The sequence below is a fragment of the Tympanuchus pallidicinctus genome, unplaced genomic scaffold (assembly GCF_026119805.1).
Source record: "Tympanuchus pallidicinctus isolate F22 unplaced genomic scaffold, pur_lepc_1.0 scaffold41, whole genome shotgun sequence".
Taxonomy (NCBI): domain Eukaryota; kingdom Metazoa; phylum Chordata; class Aves; order Galliformes; family Phasianidae; genus Tympanuchus; species Tympanuchus pallidicinctus.
Window position 1 is genome coordinate 857,602 of NW_026294760.1, and position 20,447 is coordinate 878,048.

General features: G+C 47.6%; 2 protein-coding genes across 2 annotated transcripts; both read left to right on the forward strand.

The window, feature by feature from the left end:
* Positions 1–930: 930 nt before the first annotated feature.
* On the forward strand, positions 931–12,599 carry ERLIN2 (ER lipid raft associated 2). The gene is made up of 11 exons (XM_052701906.1): positions 931–1,089; positions 1,170–1,251; positions 1,374–1,420; positions 2,183–2,244; positions 2,974–3,099; positions 4,971–5,044; positions 5,426–5,484; positions 6,490–6,581; positions 6,904–6,993; positions 8,494–8,573; positions 9,638–12,599. The coding sequence occupies exons 1-11, from the start codon at positions 983–985 to the stop codon at positions 9,845–9,847; spliced, it is 1,029 nt and encodes a 342-aa protein (XP_052557866.1). The 5' UTR covers positions 931–982; the 3' UTR covers positions 9,848–12,599.
* Positions 12,600–13,395: 796 nt separating this feature from the next.
* On the forward strand, positions 13,396–17,388 carry PLPBP (pyridoxal phosphate binding protein). The gene is made up of 8 exons (XM_052701907.1): positions 13,396–13,533; positions 13,743–13,850; positions 13,923–13,958; positions 14,564–14,639; positions 14,909–15,043; positions 15,244–15,386; positions 15,940–16,038; positions 16,162–17,388. The coding sequence occupies exons 1-8, from the start codon at positions 13,438–13,440 to the stop codon at positions 16,297–16,299; spliced, it is 831 nt and encodes a 276-aa protein (XP_052557867.1). The 5' UTR covers positions 13,396–13,437; the 3' UTR covers positions 16,300–17,388.
* Positions 17,389–20,447: the final 3,059 nt, after the last annotated feature.

Below are 20,447 nucleotides of genomic sequence, written 5' to 3' on the forward strand. Positions count from 1 at the left end.
TGTTATGCAGCAAAGCCTCTCCTGCGAGCCAGAACACCCCACATTTAAACATCTATTACTTTGCAATATTATATGAGTGCATTTTGCTTCAGCTCGGAGCAATTTCCTAGTTTACTCTTATTAAACTGAGCGGGGCTGAGCAGAGGCTTGTGATTTATGAAACACATACGAGATTCATTAAAACCTTTAAAGATTTAATACATTTTATCAGGGCCTTAAATCTGGGCAAGCATTTTTTAAAAATCTTATGGAGAGAGTATTTCATCTCGGGCGCCTTTTGCACTTATTTAAGAGCTGTAACATTTGGACAGATAGAGCAGATACTTCACTATTTCTGAACAGCACCGAACCCTTCTGACAGCTTTGCGATATATAACCCTGGGAGATCTATCAATATAAGAATGAAATTAGACTATTTATTGGCACTTTACGATCCCTCTATGTTTTTAAGCCCCCTTCAACAGTTATAGAGGTGGGAATGTAATGCGTTTCCTCACTCTGGATGGCTGAGAGTCCCCGCAGTGGGAGCAGAGTGCTGATTGCTGGGCAGAAGGGGTGACGTGGGCTGGTAGTGGGGTGCAAACCCTTTCGGGTGACCTTGAGGCGGCCTTGGGGTGACTTTGGGGTGACTTTGGGGTTTGGTGCCTTCCCCAGCACAGTGGGCAACAAATGGTGATCCCGCATGAGAGCAGCGGCTCAGTTCATGTGAGAACCTCCTGCAGAGTGGCTCCCTGGACACGAGGTTCACATGGGGTGGGACACAGCCCCGTGTCTTCCACCAGGACCTCGCTCGGCAGCGGGGCTGCGGGGCCGAGGACCCGCTCGGTGCGTGTTAGCGCGGGCGGGATTCGAACCCACAACCCTGAGGACTCCGTTCCTCCGCCGCCCTCTGGCGGTGCGCTGCGGCGTCGCGCATTAGTGACGTCACAGCTGCGCCGTTGCGGGAAGGCGGGCGCAGCGCCGCGTCGTGCTGAGGCCGGGCATGGCCCAGCTGGGCGCCATCGCCGCTCTCGTCCTCAGCTTCCTCGCCGCCGCCTTCCTCTCCGCCATCCATAAGATCGAGGAAGGTCACATCGGAGTCTACTACCGGTGAGCGGCCTCCGCGCCTTCCCTTCTCTCATCCCCGGGCCGGGCCTGCGCTCACGGTCGCTGTTCGTTTCTCCCCGCAGCGGCGGCGCGTTGCTGACCTCCACCAGCGGGCCGGGTTTTCACCTCATGCTGCCCTTCATCACGTCCTACAAGTCAGTGCAGGTGCTGTGGGGCTGGGCTGGGCTGCGTGCCGCCCCGGGTTGCGGGGTTGGGGGTGAGATGCGGGCCCGCGGCGGTGCGGTGAGGAGCTGCTCTCGAAGGAACGTTTCTTCCGTCGTTTTCAGACCACGCTGCAGACCGATGAGGTGAAAAACGTTCCGTGCGGTACGAGGTGAGGTGCTCGGCTCTCATTCCCCGCGGTTCTCCGGTTTTTATGAACGCCTTTTTCATCCCTTTTCCTCCCCCTCCTCCTCCCCCCGTGCTTTAGCACACCTGCTGTGCTTTCGCTTTGTGTTTCTCCCCCTCCCCCCCGGCACAAAGTCAGCGAAAGGCTCCTTAATGCTTTGTCCCGCTCTGTGCTGCCCGTATCAGTGTCCCTGCACCTCTTATTTCCCCCGAGCTTCCACGTATGGAACTGTTGCAGGCGGTGCCAGCAGGAGTTGGGAACCTGATTCTTGGTGTGGTCCCATCTCAGAAGGAAACTGCACAGTGGTTAAGTTCAGAGCGTGTTTCAATTTTTTTTTATTTTTATTTTTTTGTAGAATTTAATTGAATGTTAACAAATCTTTTTAGTTGCTTCCACTCTTCTTGCCTAAACTGAATCAAGGGAAGGACGTGGATTGCTCGATACGGATGGAAATAGGGAAGAAATCAGTTTATATTTCCATATGGTGGTCACTAAGCCTGGGCTCACGTTTAATGATTCAGTTTGTGGATAAACCGAGAGCGTGGTGCCAGGCATGGGGCTGTACTGGGGCTTGTCGCAGCGGTGCTGCACAGAAGGATGTGAATGTTGTGCTCAGCCCACTAGAGGGGGGTGTGCTCTGCTCAGAGGCTCTCTGGCTGCAGGGCAGAGCTTTCCTCCTCCTGCAAGCTTTCCCCTATTTTTTTATTTTTTATTTTTTATTTTATTTTATTTTCCTTCCTTTTGCAGTGGAGGAGTGATGATTTACTTTGACAGAATCGAGGTGGTGAATTTCCTGATCCAGAGTGCAGGTGAGTTCTTCCCCTGTGACCCTGTGCGTCCTGCCATCCAGAGTGGTGGTTATTCTCCTGCTAGTGCCAGAAGAGGTTAGCAGGAAAAAGCTGTTCATTTGGAGCTGAGCAGTACTGCAAGCATTGTATGCTTGCATGCTCTGTGCCTTGTGGAGCTCTGTATTTCCTGGGTTTTAAACCAGCTCTACCAGACACTTTGTTTATTTTTTTCTTGCACATTCTTGTTCTTTGCTACTGGTTGCTTCACTGACAGCTGAATGCCACCCATTGCTTCTTTTTGTTTTTTATTATTATTATGGCCCTACTGGGCTTTATGCTTCAGTGAGGATCTTGTAATTTGAGTAACGAGATGTGCAACAGGCAGAGAGCAGAAGGTTGGAATGGGACACAGAAGGGCCTGTGCAGCCTTCTTTCAGCCTGTGTATTCTGCAACTCAGACACACCCTGTGCATTTGCTGGTGAGTGATTTGCAGATAATCAAGAGCAGGCTGCTATTACTGAGATGTCACCCTGTTTATGAGGCATGTGACCAGATACTGGTTGGGGTGTGATGAAATCTCAGCAGTAATTAAAACTCCCCGGAAGAAAGTGGTTGTGGTGCAGCCTCTTCTCTTTTGGGTGCTTTTCTTGCTGCTGTGACTGAGCCATAAACTCAGGCTGCCAGCACCCAGCCCGCCCTGTGGCCTCTCTCTATCCCAGCTGTTGATGTCACTTGCACTTCCTTTGCAGTATATGACATAGTGAAGAACTACACTGCTGACTACGACAAAGCTCTCATCTTCAACAAGATTCACCATGAGCTTAACCAGTTCTGCAGTGTCCACACGCTCCAGGAGGTCTACATCGAGCTGTTTGGTGAGCTGCTTCTCTGGCCTTTCACTCTTGGATTGATGGCTCCTTGAATGACATCTCTGCCAGCTATTTGCACTGTCTGCTGGTACAGAAGTCTCTGGTTTCAGCTGGGGAGCTTCTTGCATATTCATCTAGTGCCTGTTTTGTTTGGAGTCACAGCTGTTAACCAGTTATGTTGACCTCATTTTATCTTTTTACAGTGCTTCACTGTATTACACACACACACACAAAAAAAAAAAAACAAGCCCAAACCTGTCAGAAGCAGCACAGAGTTTAGGGAAGGGAGTAGTAATTCTGCTGCATTATATGTGTTTAGCAAATATGGCTGGTTGAGTCAGTTGCAATATTTGCTATTCCAGATGGAAAAGGCAGTCTTTTGTTCTTAGCTGTTTAAAAAAAAGAAGTGTTCCCTGTCTTAATAACTTGATGATTTTGGTGTTGTGCACGTTGCTGTGGTTCCTGGGTGCTGTGAGTGCTACAAACCAGAGCTGTGTGGTGAGGGCCTGCTGACTTTCCCTTCCTCTCTGCAGAGCAGTGGGAAATCAGGCAGCACAAACACTGGGAGTGCATTATGAGAGACAGCCTGAAGAAAAGTGGTGGTTTCTTGGTAGAAATTGTCCAGTCTCTGCCAGTGCTGAGTGTTTTCATTATGGCTTTGGAGTGAGAAGAAATCCCTTCCAGCATCTGGCAGTACAGCAGTGCTGGCTGCAGATGAAGTGTTGCTGTGAACGGTTTGGACCCAAACTGTACAGGATTAGTGGCTGAGATTTCAATGCCAAGGGCCTGAAAGAGCACAAGGTGTTTGCAAACCACTTCTCTGTTTAATTAGGGCTTTCCAAGAAGCTTGGCTATCCCCTTTCTGATGGGGCCTCTGCACAAAATACAGAACGAAGGCTCAGTTTGCCTCCTGCTCCTTTATGGGGTTGTTGGTGAATGTGCTGGTTCTTTGTCAATGGAGGCTCCAGATGTCAGCAGCTGCTGATGACAACTGCTTGAAATGGACTCAAGACAACCAATTTGCACAGAAGGAACTTGTATAAACCCCTGTGTAACTCTTTCAGTCTGAGCTGAAAGTTTTCTGGCTCCGGAGTTCTGAAATGGGGCACAGCCCATTTCAAGCAGACTTATGTCATTCTCTGCCCCCACATCTGCAAGCAGGTGCAGGAAACTGATAACAGCTGTTTCCTAAACTCCTGGCTGAACTTCATTATGAGTGTGAGTTCCAGCTCGCTAAACTGGGACCAAAGCAAATAATCAAGGAGTGCAATGTGATCACTTTCAAGGCTCTTACATTTTTATTTTCCCTTTGAATTTCTCAGCAGGCCCCAACTGGAAACACTGCTATCCTTAGAACTCTTCACTGAAGAAGGGTTTTGTTTTGTGCTTCCTTTTGAAATTTCTTAGCTATGCTGGAATAAACCATTATCCATTCAGCCAAACAGGCTTTACCACTGAAATTGTTGCAGCCTATTAAAATAAGTCGTGCAGCCGTTTTACGTTTCTGCCTTTCCATTCTCTTTGCTGCTGGCACAGATGCAGTTCCTAATCATTCAAGGTTTAGCTGGATCAGATCTGCTCCAGAATCCAGTTGGGAAGGTATCAGTATGGAAGTGAGTTAGAGCACAGATTCTTTGCCATAAAAATGCTGCTTCTGGCTCAAAGGAAATCCAAACTGTAAGTTATTGAAAAGTGAAGAGGACTTCATTTTATGCTTGCCACACTTCTTTAGTCTTTCCCAACTGCTTGTCATTGGTCACCATTGCTTGACATGCTGAAAAAGGTGTGAGCAACACCTGAGGTTAGGGATGGTGTTTCTCAGCCCAGCATTTCAATATCAACTTACATTTCTTACCTCCTTCCTTTCCTTCCACCAGACCAGATCGATGAAAACCTTAAACTGGCATTGCAGCAAGACCTGACTACAATGGCCCCTGGATTAATTATACAGGTAATCAGGGCTGTCTTTGGAGATCCATCGATCACGAGGGGTAAGGGCTAAGAGGAAATAGCAAGATGTAGCTCTTAGAAAATTCCCTGCAAGTACAGGCTTTGCTAACGTGAGGAATGAGAATGTCCTTCTGTCCCCTCTTAGTTTTGCCTTGTTGGCTTTCTTTAAGTGATACCCTCAATCCTAGCTTATCCAGTTTGTTCCTCCTGTCAGGAGATCATTCAGTCCAGCGTTTGCTCTGCAGAGCATGTAAAAGCGTGAAAGCTTTGTCTGGCAGAGCTCACCACAAAGTGTGAGCTCCCCCACCCTCTGCAGCCTCGGGGCCGTTTGCCTTTTGATTGTTGGCTGCTTGCCTATGTTTTCTTCTGTCTCTCTTTCCAGGCAGTTCGAGTTACAAAGCCAAACATCCCTGAAACAATCCGGAGGAATTATGAGCTCATGTAAGTGCCTGAGACTTGCACCTTTGTGTTACCAAAAGGAGTCGGTCATCCAGATTAATGTGTTTTCACAGCATGCACTGAATCAGAGTGGCCTGTGCTCTGCCTCGTGCTGCCTTGCTGCCATTCAGAACAGCTTTGGTGAGGCTGCACCAGACAAGCTCGTGTCTGTAAGTGGCTGCAGGTCACTGCTGAGGGTGTTACTCCATCTTGAACACTTAGTAGTTATTTGCCCAAGGGCTCCTTCCCCTTGACACTGGCTCTATTTTAAAAAGGCCTCCCAGAGCATGTGAGTGAGTGGCAGGTGGATAGATTCCACCACTAATCCTGCTGTTTGACTAGGATGGAGAAACTGTTGATTCAACAGGCTGAAGACTTGCAAAGCTTTGGAATAACTTTCTTTAAAAGCACTTGACATACTGATCCCTTTTCAATGCTGTGAGCCAGCTGCCTTTTCTTGCACTCAATTATTCAGAAATGCTTATGTTCTCTGAGCACTCTGCCAACAGAGTCTGCACAGGCTAGAATCAGTTCCCTCTCATCCATTCTGCCTGACCTTTTGCTGTCCTGGTAAGTCATGTGCAGTAAGGTCACATTAGAATCCTCAATCGTTGTGTTCTTATCTCTTGCCATAAATCCAGTTGAGAAAGATTTGCTCTTGGCTCCAATCCCTTCCCTGATTGGGAGCAGGAGCAGGCTATTTATATTCTTTTCAGTATGTGTACACACACACTTTATGTGCCCAAAGTGATAAGGTGGAGAAGACTTTAGCATGTAAAATGCACACATCCATTTGACTGAATGATGATTTCAAAGCTGTGTGTGTCCAAATGGAGGAAAATAAGCTGTCACGTGAGATCTTGGTTCAGAAAAAGGCTCTGAAGGTTCTTGCTCTCACTTTCTGTGGCTCTCAACATGTACTTGAAGGAGGTTTGAGCCAATGGTGGTGTGGTTGGCCAAGCTGTTTTGTGAGCTGACATTTTATAACTGTCTTTTCTGCCACCCCAGGGAGAGCGAGAAGACAAAGCTGCTGATAGCAGCACAGAAGCAGAAGGTGGTGGAAAAGGAAGCAGAGACAGAAAGGAAGAAGGCCCTCATTGGTCTGTATGGCTTTGTCTGACAGCAGTAGCTATTTGTGGTGGGGTAGGCAGCAAGCAGAAACCAAACTGGGAACAAAGGGAGTTATGCACCTGCTTCACTGTTGGGTGATTTCTCTGCTGCATCTTTGTGCTGCTGATCTGATGCTCTTCCAAAGAAACTCAAGTGGGTTCCAGCTTTGCCCACAAATGTAGGCTGATACGTTGTGAGGGCTGAAAATTCTTAGTAATGACTGCCACCAGAAGAGAGTAGGAAGGGGGGTGAAGTTGCTTTGGCAATAGGAAGCCTGTGATGACGATGTGGACGTGCTCTTTTTAATTTCAGAGGCAGAAAAAATAGCCCAAGTTGCTGAAATAACTTATGGACAGAAAGTGATGGAAAAAGAAACAGAGAAACGGATTTCAGAGATTGAAGGTGAGTGATGAACAATAAGAAAATGTTGTGTGGTGACTTATCTGAAGAAAATCTTCAGGTCTGAGTCGTTTCTTGTTCTGTAATCTTTCTGTTTAATCTGCATTTTGCTTCTTTGACCTTTTTCTTTAGCAAATAGACTTGACCAGAGGTGGGAATAGGAATGTTGTGGGTTGTTTTTTTTTTATGGAGTGTGTTTCTTAAAGCTTTTTGTGATGGTGATCTCTCTAGGAGGTTGTACTGTTAAATTAAGAAGGCGTCTCATCCAATGCAGTGCTTTACCAAGCAAATTCCAGGATGTGAAAAGAGGTCTGCATTTCCAGCTCCGAGTGGCAAAGCCTTGTTTTCAGTTCCTTTCATTGTAGGTCCTGTCAGCCTTTGCAGAGGTCCACTGAGGAGCCAATTAAGAGTTTTACAGATCAGCAGCTTCCCATTATGAAGTTATTTGCAGAAGTACAATAAGCTTTTATTTCTTATAAATGTGTGTCAGGCCTTCAGCTCAGCTCTATGCTTGTAGAGGATTCAGGTCTTCATTCTTTTAAGTGTCCCTGATTGGGCTAACAACTACAGTAGTGCCTAAGAGGAAGTCTCAGGAAAACCATCCTGTTTTTAAGTGTTGTTGCTCACAGGGCTCCCCACTAATCTAGGTAAACAAATAGGATTATCCAGCTGTGCAATTCTCAGATCCAAATTAACATGTATTACAAATATGTGGCTCCCTTTTATGGAAGGAATCTCAAGAGATCACATCAAACCAGCCAGATTAAACTCATCTTAGCCTTAACTTGATGGCTTGGCATCACTTCGGTGTCATCTGACAGATAGAAAGTCAGAAGCCAAAAAGAGGAACGCAGCACAGAGAAGGGAAGTGTTTCTTTCCTTAAATGTCTTTGTTAGGAGCAGGGAGGTTCAGTGTCCTTTGGGATCAGGGCCTTGACACTGATACTGCAGCAGAACAGCTCTGCCAACATCTGTCTGTGGGGCAGAGCCTAGAAAGGTTAAAGCTGCCTGCCCCTACATGCCAGAGCTTTAACCTCAGTATCCCAGACAGAACCCCATCTGGGGAATTGCATTCACAGCCACAGACTTCATCTGCAGAGCAGACTGCTGTGCTGTTCCTGGAGTCCTGTGCAAATGTCAGGGGTAAATATCACTTTTGCAGCCCTACAGTTGTTTTGTTTGCAGCACGAGAGTTAGTGGCTGGCTGGAGAAGAAAGAGCATTCTCTGCCTGTGTGACAGGACAGTAATAAAAACCTCATGTTTATAAAATGCTTTGAGGTCTTCAGTCGCAGATACAATTTATTTAATGTTATCATCCTGTAGCATTTTAGATGTAAAGGCAGATCCCATTTCTGGGTTTCCAGTTTTGTTCCCTCTTCCCCTTGTTGTGTCCCTTACAGTTCAGATGTGGTGCTTGCTGCTTTAAAAATCTTCCAGCTGTAAATGGTGCTAACGTGACTGGAAATAAAAATCTGAATATGGGAGCATATGTTTTCTTCCAGATGCTGCGTTTCTTGCAAGAGAGAAGGCAAGAGCTGATGCTGAATGCTATACTGCTATGAAAGTAGCTGAAGCTAACAAGGTATCACTTCCTTATGCTGGGCCTTGAAGCAGAGCTCCTTACATTAGGCTGTATAGAAGTACTCAGCAGCAGAGCAGTCTGTCTTTGCTTCTTGCTCATTGTGTCTGGTTATTTTGGTCAAAAAAAGCAAAACAAAGACAGAGAAGTTATCTTTGAGACTGAAACAATAATTATGTCCTTACTTGCAAAGTCACTTTTTGCTCCAGACAGATGAATTTGTGTCAGGATACATGAAATATCTGGTTTACGACTGGAGACAGATCTGGTAGATGCTAATGGGGCCATGACTCCCACTGTAGAAAGAATATCACTCTCAGTGTTGCCCTTTCATGCTGCTGTAATGAGACATGTTGATCCATTTCAGTCTGCAAGCTAGCAAGTAACCCAGGCAGGGGGGAGATCTGCAGAGTGACAGGCTTTAAAGTAAACAAGTGTTCAGGTAAAGAACAAATGGAGATGCTATTCACCAAACTCATTAGCCTGGCAAAGCCTTGTTCCTGCAAAAAAACGAAACCCTAGAGACAGAAAATACATGGATGCAACTGCTGGACTCATTATTGTCTACATCAGGGTTCCCAGGACATCCCAGCAGGAAGATTTCCTGTGTTGTAAGGGTAGAAATGGACAGAGGGTCTGAGGTGGTTGTGCACAAGTTCTGTTCCAGTTAGATATTCCGTTCACTCTTTTATAATGTCATTGTCCTGAGTGATCTCTGCCTTGTGGAACAGACTCTTTAATCCACTCTGTGGGGGGAAAAAAAAGGCAGTTCTAATAGCTTGCATTGCGAGAGCTTTCAGTGAGTTACGTGCTTCAGAGCATCTCCATCTCTGTGATACGTTTGGACTGAACATTTCCCCAGCTGCCTCCATCACTTTCTCATTTCCCCATTCAGTCCCTGGGCTCAGAGACTTTGCTTAGATGTGCTGAAAGAGAGAATTGTTCAGGGAACTCATCGTTTCAGCTGAGAGTGGGTGAGCATGCCCACTAGTGTTGTGGAAAGGCAGATGCCTCCTGTGCCTATGAATGAGTCTGAGCTGTTGGTGATCTGTTTTCTTTTTGTGCAGCTGAAGTTAACTCCCGAGTACTTGCAGCTGATGAAATACAAGGCTATTGCAGCAAACAGCAAGATCTATTTTGGCAAAGATATTCCCAACATGTTCATGGACTATGCAGGTAGCCAGAGTAAATTTGTGGAGGGACTGGCAGAAGGAATCCATGAAGAGGATGGGGCAGGACCCAGCGAGGACACAAAACTGCTTCATAACACCAACTGAAAAGAAACGTTTATATTTGTTTTATATCAAAAGAAACGTGAACTGGGAAGTTCCTTTTTTTGTTTTCCCCTTTTCCTGTACTGAAAGAGATAAAATGTAATCCTCTCAATCTTTTGTATGACAATTAGACACAATGACTTTGGTATTTATGGAGTGGTGTTTCTGGTAACTGCTAAGTAATCTGCTCCAGATATGTCTGCTAGATGCACCTCTCCCTTCTAATGGGCTGATAAACCCAGTGATTCCAGAGAGGCTAGAGAGGCTATCTGTTCTGCAGCCAGCTTAGATGGTTAATTAGTTAATTGAGGTTGTTGGTAGCAGTTGGAAGTTTTGAGATTTTGGCAGGAGGGGGGATTGCTGCTATGACCTTTTATTTTCTAGTTGGAAATTTCTAATGCTTAATTCAAACACCCTTGGAGAAGGAAAAAAAAAACCAACTTTAAAAAGGTGCTAGACTTTTTGTACACTACCCATGTCTGCTTCAGGGCATCGCTCAGACAGTGGGGCAATGGGGCTGGCAGTCCATGTGTGCACTGCAGGCCCATCCTGCCTGCAAGGTGTAGCAAAAAAACATGAAACTACCATTTACTGAGGTCTGAGCCAAAGTGTTTTTCTTTTCAGTAGTGCAGTTGAAACCTTGTGCACAGTAACAGCACTTCAGCTGAAGTGTTGCAGGTTACCCTGGGGGAGATGTAAGCCTTAGACCATGTGTCACACAGGTAGAGGCCCCAAACTGCTCACTTTCTGCGTTTTAACAATGGTTTCTTTTCCATTGGTCGTATTTGGGGAGAGGAGAGGAAGGGAGTTGGTGTTTATCTGCTGGCTGAGGGGCTGAGATGTGCTGGTGGAGGCAGTGCCTGCCAGTGGCTAATTGAACTGAACTTTTGGTGAAACCAGGCTGCAAGCACGGTGCTCGTCACAGTTGTCATAGTCAGAAAAAAGCAGAGAGAATGCAATTCTTGTCTCAGGGACCCTGACCTTGCAAAAAGCCTTGCCTAGTGAAAAGCTGCTTGAATGATTCATCCCACAGTCACTGCAGTACCTCTGCTGGTCTGTGAGACCAGTGGAGTTTCAGTATTTGCAGCGTTGTATTGGAGGATGTTCAGAGAAGCTGAAATGAATGGAACGTTGTACCTGGGTGGGTTTTTTTTCTTCAGAATGGACCTTGAGAGGAAGATCTCCTAGGAGCAATGGACTCAAAGCACCATTCTGAAATAAAAAAATCACAGGGCAAAAAATGACAGCCTGTTTTCTGGGCTGTTCAAAGAGAAATGTTCATTCTTTGCTCAGAACGCTGAGGTGTGATGCACCTTTCATTTCAGAAAACTGATTGGTTTTTTACTTACCAGATGCAAAGAGGTCTTTTGTTTTACATGTGCAAAACTTGAGGGGGTGTTAAAGGTAAAAGTTCAGGGCTAGAAAACTTTTTTTTTCCTCTCCCCTCCCCAAATCCATCTGATACTTAGCAGGAGAGGCTGCTTATTAATTGCTGTTATAGCTCACAGCCAGTGCATCCTTATGAGATGATGAAAGCATAAGCACTAAGTTGGTCAGGACCAACCTGTTGAATTTGTGATCTTTTGCCCCACATGCTTGCTGCTTACGAAGCTTGGTTTCACATTTCAGTGTTTTTAATGCATTAATCATTTTAAATAAGTAATTTACACTAAGATAGAAATCTCATTAATTTCTGCTGCTTTTTTCCAGTATTTTCATTTCAGTTTTATTTTCCCTGTTAGAAGAATTACAGTTGATACTTGAAAATGCAAAATAAAAGAGATTGTCAGTTTCTGCTGGAGAAAAGTCCCATCTCCTTTATGTCATCTTTGTATTTGCTGGAAAATCTTAAGCTAAGGATAGTTCCATCCTCAGGCTGACAGCACAGTGGTCATAAAACCTGCACTGAGAGGTAGGCTGTAATATTGCTCACTTTTCTAAATAGGTCTCTGCAAGATGTTGAGCAGAGAACAGCAGAAATGTAGGAGTGAGGTAATAGCACCTAAACTTTTAGGGTGATCTCAGTTGTTTGGCTTTATTTTGCATTCGTGTTAAGGTTTTCCATTAGTAAGTAAAACCTGCTTTTTGTGAAAGTGTGTTCACTAATGAGGGGACACAAAGAAACCAAGTATTAACAAAGGATGTTTTCGTATGAGTTCACAGTAAAACAATAGCTTGGAATAAATAGGCCTTATGGATTTTAAATTGAAAACGTTACTGCTGAAGTATTTCTCAGAGGAAGGGGAAGAATAGAAGGAGTAGCCAGTATTATTGATTTCAAACTTGCATTTTTACAACACTTTGGAACCTTTGTGGTTCTGCACCGGCTGAAAACCAAGTAATTTAGTTAACCTATTAACAGATTAACAACAACAAAAAAGCAAGAACAAAGTTGAAATTATACCAGACCTTACAGGCCAGGGTTGACTGTTGCTTTTCATTCGAGTTCTTCATTCTATGTGTAATTTCCTTAATTTTTCCAGAGGAGGTGTGTCACTACATGTAAACCTTTATCCCATTTCTCTCTTTCGCTGTCATTCTGTCATCTCCGTGATCTTGCAGTCTCAAAAGGAAGATCTAACTGCTGAAACAGCTCTGCCTAACAAGGAAGCACAGGTTTGCTGTTTGGCACTGCTACAACTGTTGGCAGAGGCACGGTGATGCTTTACCAGTGCAGCTGTGGATCTGTATACTGAATTTAAAAGCCTTTTTATTTTGATACTTGCTATGACAATAAAATGGCCTTCAATTTTAATCGCGGTCTGGTTTTATTGGCCTTTAACACGATGAGAGGGTGGGTTTGCAGGGAGGCATTACTAGGAGTACAGCTGTGGGAGGGTATGGAGTTGCAGAACTACAGAAAATCACTGTCACAAAAGTTTGGCAAGTGAAGTCGGCAGGAAAATAATTGCCAGGCTTTTTGGAGCAGCTGTGTAAAAACTGTTGGTGCTCAAAGCTGGGGGGGGGGGGGAGGAGGAGGGCAAGTTCTGTGCGTGAGGGAATTATTTTGGCTGATGGCTTCCAGCTGGCACCTTCCATGCAGCTTGGCACTGCCTGCCTGCGCCCCACAGCTGTGGGCTTCCATGGCACAGCCCTGGGTTTACAGAGGGCCTATGGGGCAAGCGACGGAGCCCATTTTATGGTTGATTTGCTTACTTTAATGCTGAGAGCTGTGCCCTTAACAGCAGCTGTTCTGGATACGGATGGCAACGATTTGGTTTATTTGCAGTGCAGATTTGGTGTATTTGTACATGCAGACACCAAACTGAGAGTGCAGCACGGGCCTCTTCTCCTTTCTCACTGCCTTCACTGACAGGAAGCTTCACCAGAGCTTCGCAGAAAGCCTCTAAAGCCCTGGGGAGCTGCGGACACCCCGCCTCCCCGCCTGACCTTCCCCTCAGCACTCTACGCCATGACTCCCCCCCGACCCTCCCAATATGGCGCCGCCATCCTTCCCATCATGGCGGCCCCGCTTTCCCGCCCCTCGCTGCCATTGGTCTGCGGCGGCGACTGCGCTTTTGGATTGGCCGCCGTGAGAGGGGGGCGGGAACGTTACTCGTGTGTGGCGGAAGTCGGCGCGGCGGCGGCCGGGGATGTGGAGAGCGGGCATGGCAGCCGGGGAAGGGCTGGGAGCGGCGCTGCGGGCCGTCACCGAGCAGGTGCAGCAGGCGGCAGCGCGGAGGCCGCAGGTGAGTGTTGCTGAAGCTCTGAGGAGACTTGGGTTCGGAGGGAGAAGCGCTGCGTGCGGAGATAGGCCTGCGAGCCGCGGAGGCGAGCCCGCATCGCGAGGGCGGCCCGCCCGTCTCCATGGCAACGGGCCTACCGCCATACGCAGCGCGGTGTGAGCGGGGTTGTAGGGCTGTAGGGCCGCCCCCGGCACTCAGCGTTCTTCCCGCAGGGTCTCCCGGACGTGCAGCCGCGTTTGGTGGCTGTCAGCAAGACAAAGCCCGCGGAGATGGTGCTGGACGCCTACAGCCACGGGCAGCGCAGCTTTGGGGAGAACTACGTGAGTGCAGGCTGTGCTGTGTGCAGGGGGAGCACCGTGTGGTCCTAACAAGATCTTCTTGTGTTCTCCTAGGTTCAGGAGCTGCTAGAAAAGGCGTCGGATTCCAGAGTAAGTGCGTGCTTTTTTGTGTGTGTGTGTTATTCCTCCTCACAAAGCTGTGTCCTGAAGGCTGTCCAGCAGAAGTCCTGGCTTTTTGTAGGGAGGTGGTGATGGAGGCTGTTAAATCGACTTCTGAAATCTCCGTGCTTTTTGAAGGTTATTCTTAACTTTGTGCCTCTTCACTCCTCCCCCTACTTGCCTTGCAAGCTCCAGTGAATATATAGCTCTGTGAATATATGAATACATACACCTTAGTCATAAAATGTCTGAGCGGCACTTTGTCTCTCATGATCTCTGCCCTAAGACGGGCACAGTCCTCATTTTAAAATGGTAACATCTTTGTTTTGGGGAAAGCAGTTCGTTTTGTGATTGTTCTCTTAGAAAGGAGCCTTTCCCACTTACCTTGCGATGAACTTTCTGCTGCCACAGCCCTGCTTCTCTCCAGAGCATGAAGCAATCTCAGTGCACACAAGTGCTGTCTGAGCTGTGCTATTCAGAGTAAACAGAAGAAGACTGGATATCTGGTATCTTGTTTGTGGGCAAAGCAAGACCTAATTGCTGCGTGAAAGAAGGAGGAATCCTCATTCAGACCCACCCGTTCCTTTTGCTTACAGATTCTGTCGTCTTGTCCAGAGATCAAGTGGCATTTTATTGGCCATCTGCAGAAAAGTAATGTCAACAAGCTGATCGGTAAGCTCTGTTTATCTTTATTTGTGGTGTCCCATGGGCAGTATTCTCCCATAGTTTAAATAATAACCATCTTTGTCACCTATGAGTACTGATAATTGCAAGCTAGCAAGAATACCAATTAGCAAATGAAAGAACTTGGTGCTGCCCTGTGTTTTAGTCCTGATTCACTTTGCTATCTCTTGCCATAGTCTGCTGCTAGCTGTGCACAACTGTGAATAACTATTCTTGTGTTACACAGGCAGCTTGAAGCCTCTGTGTTTTCTCCCTAGCTGTCCCTAACCTGTTCATGTTGGAAACAGTGGATTCTGTGAAACTGGCAGACAGAGTCAACAGCTCATGGCAGAAAAAAGGATCACCTCAGAAGCTGAAAGTCATGGTGCAAGTTAACACCAGTGGAGAAGACAGTAAGTGGCAGACACTTTTTGTGATGACGTGCAGATCTGTCCTGCTGACTTGATAAAAGAAGCAACCTGGATGTGTTGCTTTGTGTTCTTAAGGAGTTTCTCTCTGCTGAGATGATACTTAACCATCAGTTAGCTTCTGCCTGGCTGTGGGGGGGAGTTCTGTCACGGAACTTGGCACAGATCACCCTACTTTTTGCTAGGTAAGCATGGCCTGCCTCCCAGAGACACTGCAGCTGCTGTGGAGCACGTAATCAACAAGTGTCCAAGCCTGGAATTTGTGGGGCTGATGACAATTGGCAGCATTGGACATGACCTCAGCAAGGGGCCAAATCCTGACTTCCAGGTAAGATTTTTGGAAGCAAATGTCAACTGTTGGCTGGCCTCCCATTACACTGAGGGTATAAATCTGATTGTAGATTGCCAATAGAAGCACAGACCTGGTTCAGAGTGGTACAGATCTGTGAAGTATCAGTATTAAATAAAGTGATGGGCTCATTTCTGCAAATGCCTGATGCTTGTGCATTTTTTGTCCCATCTTTTTTCTCAAGCTGTAGCCAGGATATCAACAGTACACCTTATGCAACAGTTTTTGTTCTGAATCCTCTGGTCCTGCTTTTTATCTGAAGAGAATTATTCCTTCAGCCTCTTGCACTGTGCGTAGGGCTATGTCAGGAAGGGGAACTGGTTCTGCATTTCTTTATCTGCCGTAATTGGTTGTGTAGACTTGTGTGTGCCTGTAGTGGGGAGCCTTCAGTGCTGCAGAGCGAGCATCAGAGGAGTGTGGGACCTTCACCTTCTGTGTCAGGGAGGCTTCAAAAAAAGGCAGAAATGAGTGAAACCTTGAAAACGTATCCAAAATGTCACCAGATGTGTGCTTTTTCTCTTCTTCATTCTAGGTGCTGCTGTCTTTGCGTCAAGAAGTGTGTGAGAAGCTGAATCTCCCCATTGAGAAGGTGGAGCTGAGCATGGGCATGTCCACAGACTTCCAGCACGCAGTAAGTCGTTTCCTTCTGCCCCCCCTTCTCTGTCAGAGAGGGAGCTGCCTTTCTGTGAGATGGGGAGCATCGAGATCAGCCATCTACCTGCGCTGAGTTCCTTCTTTCTGTCTCCTTCCATAGATTGAGGTTGGATCCACAAACGTCAGGATCGGAAGCACCATTTTTGGAGAGCGCGATTATTCCAACAAGGCAGATGGTGGTAAGGCTCCTGCTGGAACTGAAGGCAAAACAGAGGCCTCAACGGCACGGGGTCATTAGATGGGGAAAATAAGTGGCCTCAGCAGAGGACAGATGATAGGAGACCTCACTATGCATTCTTACTTCCATCCTTGCCAGCTCCAAGTCACGGCAGGGGGAAGGAATTCCTCATAACAGAACAGAGGCCAGAAACGCCTCGTAATTTATTGTGATTATTAGAGAGCACCCATAGAAACTGGAAATGTCTATAACCAAAAATGATAAGAGAAGTTAAGGTTGAAGATGACTGTAGAATCTTGGCTACTTCAGGCACATCGTGAACAGTGACTTTTGGATAAATAGGTTGAGTGAATGTTTGTCAGGATGGAATTGCTCCTGGACAAGATGTATCCTCAGCAGTGCGGGTCATTATGTTGTCATTCAGGGCTACATTGTTCATTAAACAAGTTACATGAGAGACATGTAAGTGTTTCCTTTGCCTGGGGTGGCTATTGAGCAATGCTTGGTACTGCAGCACTGGTGACACTGAGCGTGCTGAAGAGATGGCATCCATTTAAACAGAGGATGAATAACAAGCACACGAGGATGGGTAAACAACAGAGTTTTGAGTTCATGGCCTGATGTTTTGGTTGCAGATTGCAAGTGTGGGACTTTTCAGCTGGTGTTTGTTCTTTCTGACGGATGTTACAGGCTTTTCCCATTGGTTACATGCATTTGAAGTGGCCTTGACCCCTCTTGCAGGAGGGAAACAGGGCTCTCATTGTGGTAACTGTTCAAGATCTGAGCAGAAGCTCTGCAACGGCCAGCAGTAACCTCAGCAAGTCTCATGTAATCTGTTACAGCTCTGTGCTCTGGGTTTTTGTGTGCTGCTGAGAGGAGGCATTGGTTGCCAGCAGAAACATCCTTCCTAGGCTTTTCTCTGTGTGTGCAATCAATCTAGCTGTTGGTTTTACTTTCTGACTATAAATGCAAAGAGCGAACTCCAACACCAACCTGCTGTAGCTACGTGGTTTAAAAGCAACACACAATCTGAGCTGCCCTCTCTGGAACTGCACCATGTTGTTTCATAGTTTGTTAATAAAAAGTGGTGAATTCAAACGCCATCTGTGCCAACTATAAAGCTATTAAAGACGTTATTTTTATGTTCTAGCCCTGAGAGTTGCTGGAGCTTTTTCTTTTTTGTAATCTGGGCTTATTGTTCGGTGAGATCTGTTGGTCTCTGGCTTGGAGGGACGGCAGCTGAAGCAGAGCGATGAAAGTGGAGATATGTGAGATGAGAAGGGGAGAAGTGGCTGCCGAGCTGCGTGCTGGGGAGAGCTGCTCTGGAGGAGCCTCTGGGTGGCGCTGCTCCCCCGGCCCTGCGGGGACAGATGGGTGATGGGGCTCACAAATAACTGCTCTCCATCCCGTGGCTGAGGTTCATCCCTTTCTCCTTCGTCTCTGAATTTCTGCACTGGTGAAACGTCCCGACGGCGGATTTTGTTTGCAAACTTCACCATATTAAAAGCATTATTTATTATATGGAATGAACTCAGGACATGCGTTCTTCTTTCTGAGTTTGATGCAAATGTGTAAAGACTGCCGGTGTCCCTGCAGTGTATGTTTGCTAAAGTAGTGCTGCTTATAAAGCTTCCTAAGCTGGAGCAAGCTGCATGGTCACAGTTCTAATGTCTGAGCACAGAAGAGTGGGCTGGATTGATGTTGAACATCTGTGGGAATTGTCTGCCTTTATGGCTTCCTTACACTCCCACTTTTCCTCTCTCAGGCGTTTTGCACTTATTTCCTGAGTTGAAACTCAACCCTCATCATGCTTAATGAAGCAGTTAAGGTAAGCGTGCGGGGTGCTGCGTGCAGGGCAGGCTTTGTCCTGGCTTCCATGCCCTGGAGGTCTGACTCTGCACGGTGGTTCTTTAGGAGCAGACAGGCTCACAGAAGTGTGTGGTCTGCTGGTTTTCCGATCTGTCTGCTAAAGGCATTCAAGGGCTCCCCCAGCTCTGATTCTGTGAGCTCCCAGCTGCAGGATGGGGCTCTGCTCCAGCGCAGGTGGCCGTGGGATGGGACTGGGGTGCTGCTCCAGCAGCTGCAGCAGACTGCTGTGTGGTGACAACACACTAAAGAGAGAGGAGAGCAGTGTAGCTCTGCTCTGCTCTGCAGCTGCTTTTCTCTGCCATCCCACTTGCAGCAGGGTTTCTGGTCTCTTTGAGAGCTTTGCCATGCTCCTCACATGATTGGGCCTTCCTGAGGTCAGTGCAGCACCCACAGGCACCTTCAGCTGCTCCTGCACCCTCAGTGCCCATCTTGGGCTCGTCCTACAGAGGAGCAGAGCGAGCAAACTGCAGACAAAGGGCTCTTAATGAACCCCTCTGCCCAGGCACTTAGGCCCCCTGCAACACAAGCTTTATTTACATCCATGAAAAGCACTCTGCTGGTCTGTTGGAGCAGCAGTGCTCTCACTCACTGCTCGTAGGGACTGTGTCACTGTCAATATTTGCCTTGGAGGAATGCTGCCAGCAGATGAAGGCTTGTTTCATGGCCCGAGGGACTCTTCCTCCTCGTGGCTTCAGCACCTGCTGCTGGCACAGAACCACCACCTCTCAGTGGCAATGGGAATGCACTGGTGTAGGTTTCAGATAAGCCCCACCAGGTAACACTCATGCAGACCCCAATGTTGCCCACCTGGGGCCAGCCAATGTCCCCAAAGGTCCCAACAGCACAGGGACCCTCCGCAGCAGCATCTGCAGAGCTGCACATCTGCAGCAGGGAACACCTGGGAGCTGGCTGCCTCTGGAAGGAATAAAGCTGGGATGATCCCAGGGTAGGACAACGTGCTGCTGCTGCTTCTTTCATGGCTCTTGGTGCAAAGACCATCATGGGAGAATGCTGAGCTGCAGCCTGTCCCCGTTAGAGGCACTTAAAGCTGCTGTGCTCCAGTTTCCTTTCTTAGCCAAGAGTGCAGACACCACTCGCTTCCCTTCTTCCCCAAAACCAGGCTTGATTTATTGTATCAAATCCATATCTTTTGTGTTGCAGAGTCTCTGGCTCGCAGCTTGACCTCCCTGTCAAGAAGTGCCTGCGATTCACGCAGCACACGTGCAGGGATGCAATGGGTGCTGAGATTTGGAGGGGCACGAAGGCTGCCTGCTGACATTTCACAGCTCTTGATGCACCAACCAGACCCGCTCTGCACGTCGCACCAGGGTGCTGCACATCCCTATGGGACTGCAGAGCTCCCCATGGACAGCACTGGATCTGCAGCTGCTGGAGGTGCCCGAGGTAGGCAGAAGCTGCCCCATGCCCCAGCCCCACAGCCTGTGTGACACAGCCTTTCAAAGTGCAAAGAGTGTTTATTTCTTGGAGATCGGGTTTCCGGCAGGAAGGCCGGCAACTGCCAAGGTTTTTATTGGATCCCAGTGAAAGGAATTTCGAGTCTCGTGCTTGTTGTCTTTCCCTGTGCCTGCAGTGGAGAAGGAGCACTGTTACACCCAAATGAGGGCGAGGGGTACCGGGTTTGGCACTGCACATCCTTGATATTGTGGCTGAGGATGGGATGCTGCGTGGTCTCCTTGCAGGAGGTGTCGGAAGGGGCTGGAGGGGCTCTGGGAAAGTGTGGAGAGGGGTTGGAAGCACTTGAAAGGACCTGGGGCTGAGCCACGTGGGGAGCCCTGCTGGAGCTGAGCAGCCATGGGGCCAGGCAGCTCACATTATGGGCTTGGACAAAGTTTTGACTGTTCTTAGAGGTAATTTTATAGGGGATTGGGATTCTGAAGACCACGTAGAGTAGCTTGATTGCTTCAGTGTGTGGTGGAGACAGCTCCAGTGCTCTGACCACCCTCAGACGGTGACAGCACTGACCAGTGTCCTCCAGGGCTGAGGGCTGTGCCAAGTCCTGCCGTGTTCATGTATGGAGAGCCCCCAGTTTAATGCTGAAGTTCTCCAGAGCCCTCGCAGCCTTTGGTTATGGAGTCACTGCCCTCAGAAAGAAGAGGGGCACCAGGGGTCGGGGTGATGTGAGCAGCTTCCCAGAGGAGAAATGGCACATCCTTTACAAACACTGCAGGGTGATGAGAAGTTGTTGTAAGGCTTGATCTGGTGGCAGAGCATTGCTGTGTTACCTACAGGAGGAGGAGGAGGGAGCACCGCTCGTGCTTTCTGCAGAGCATGAAGAGGAGGCAGGGCTCAGTGTTTGCTTTGGGGGTCAGTGGAGCCTC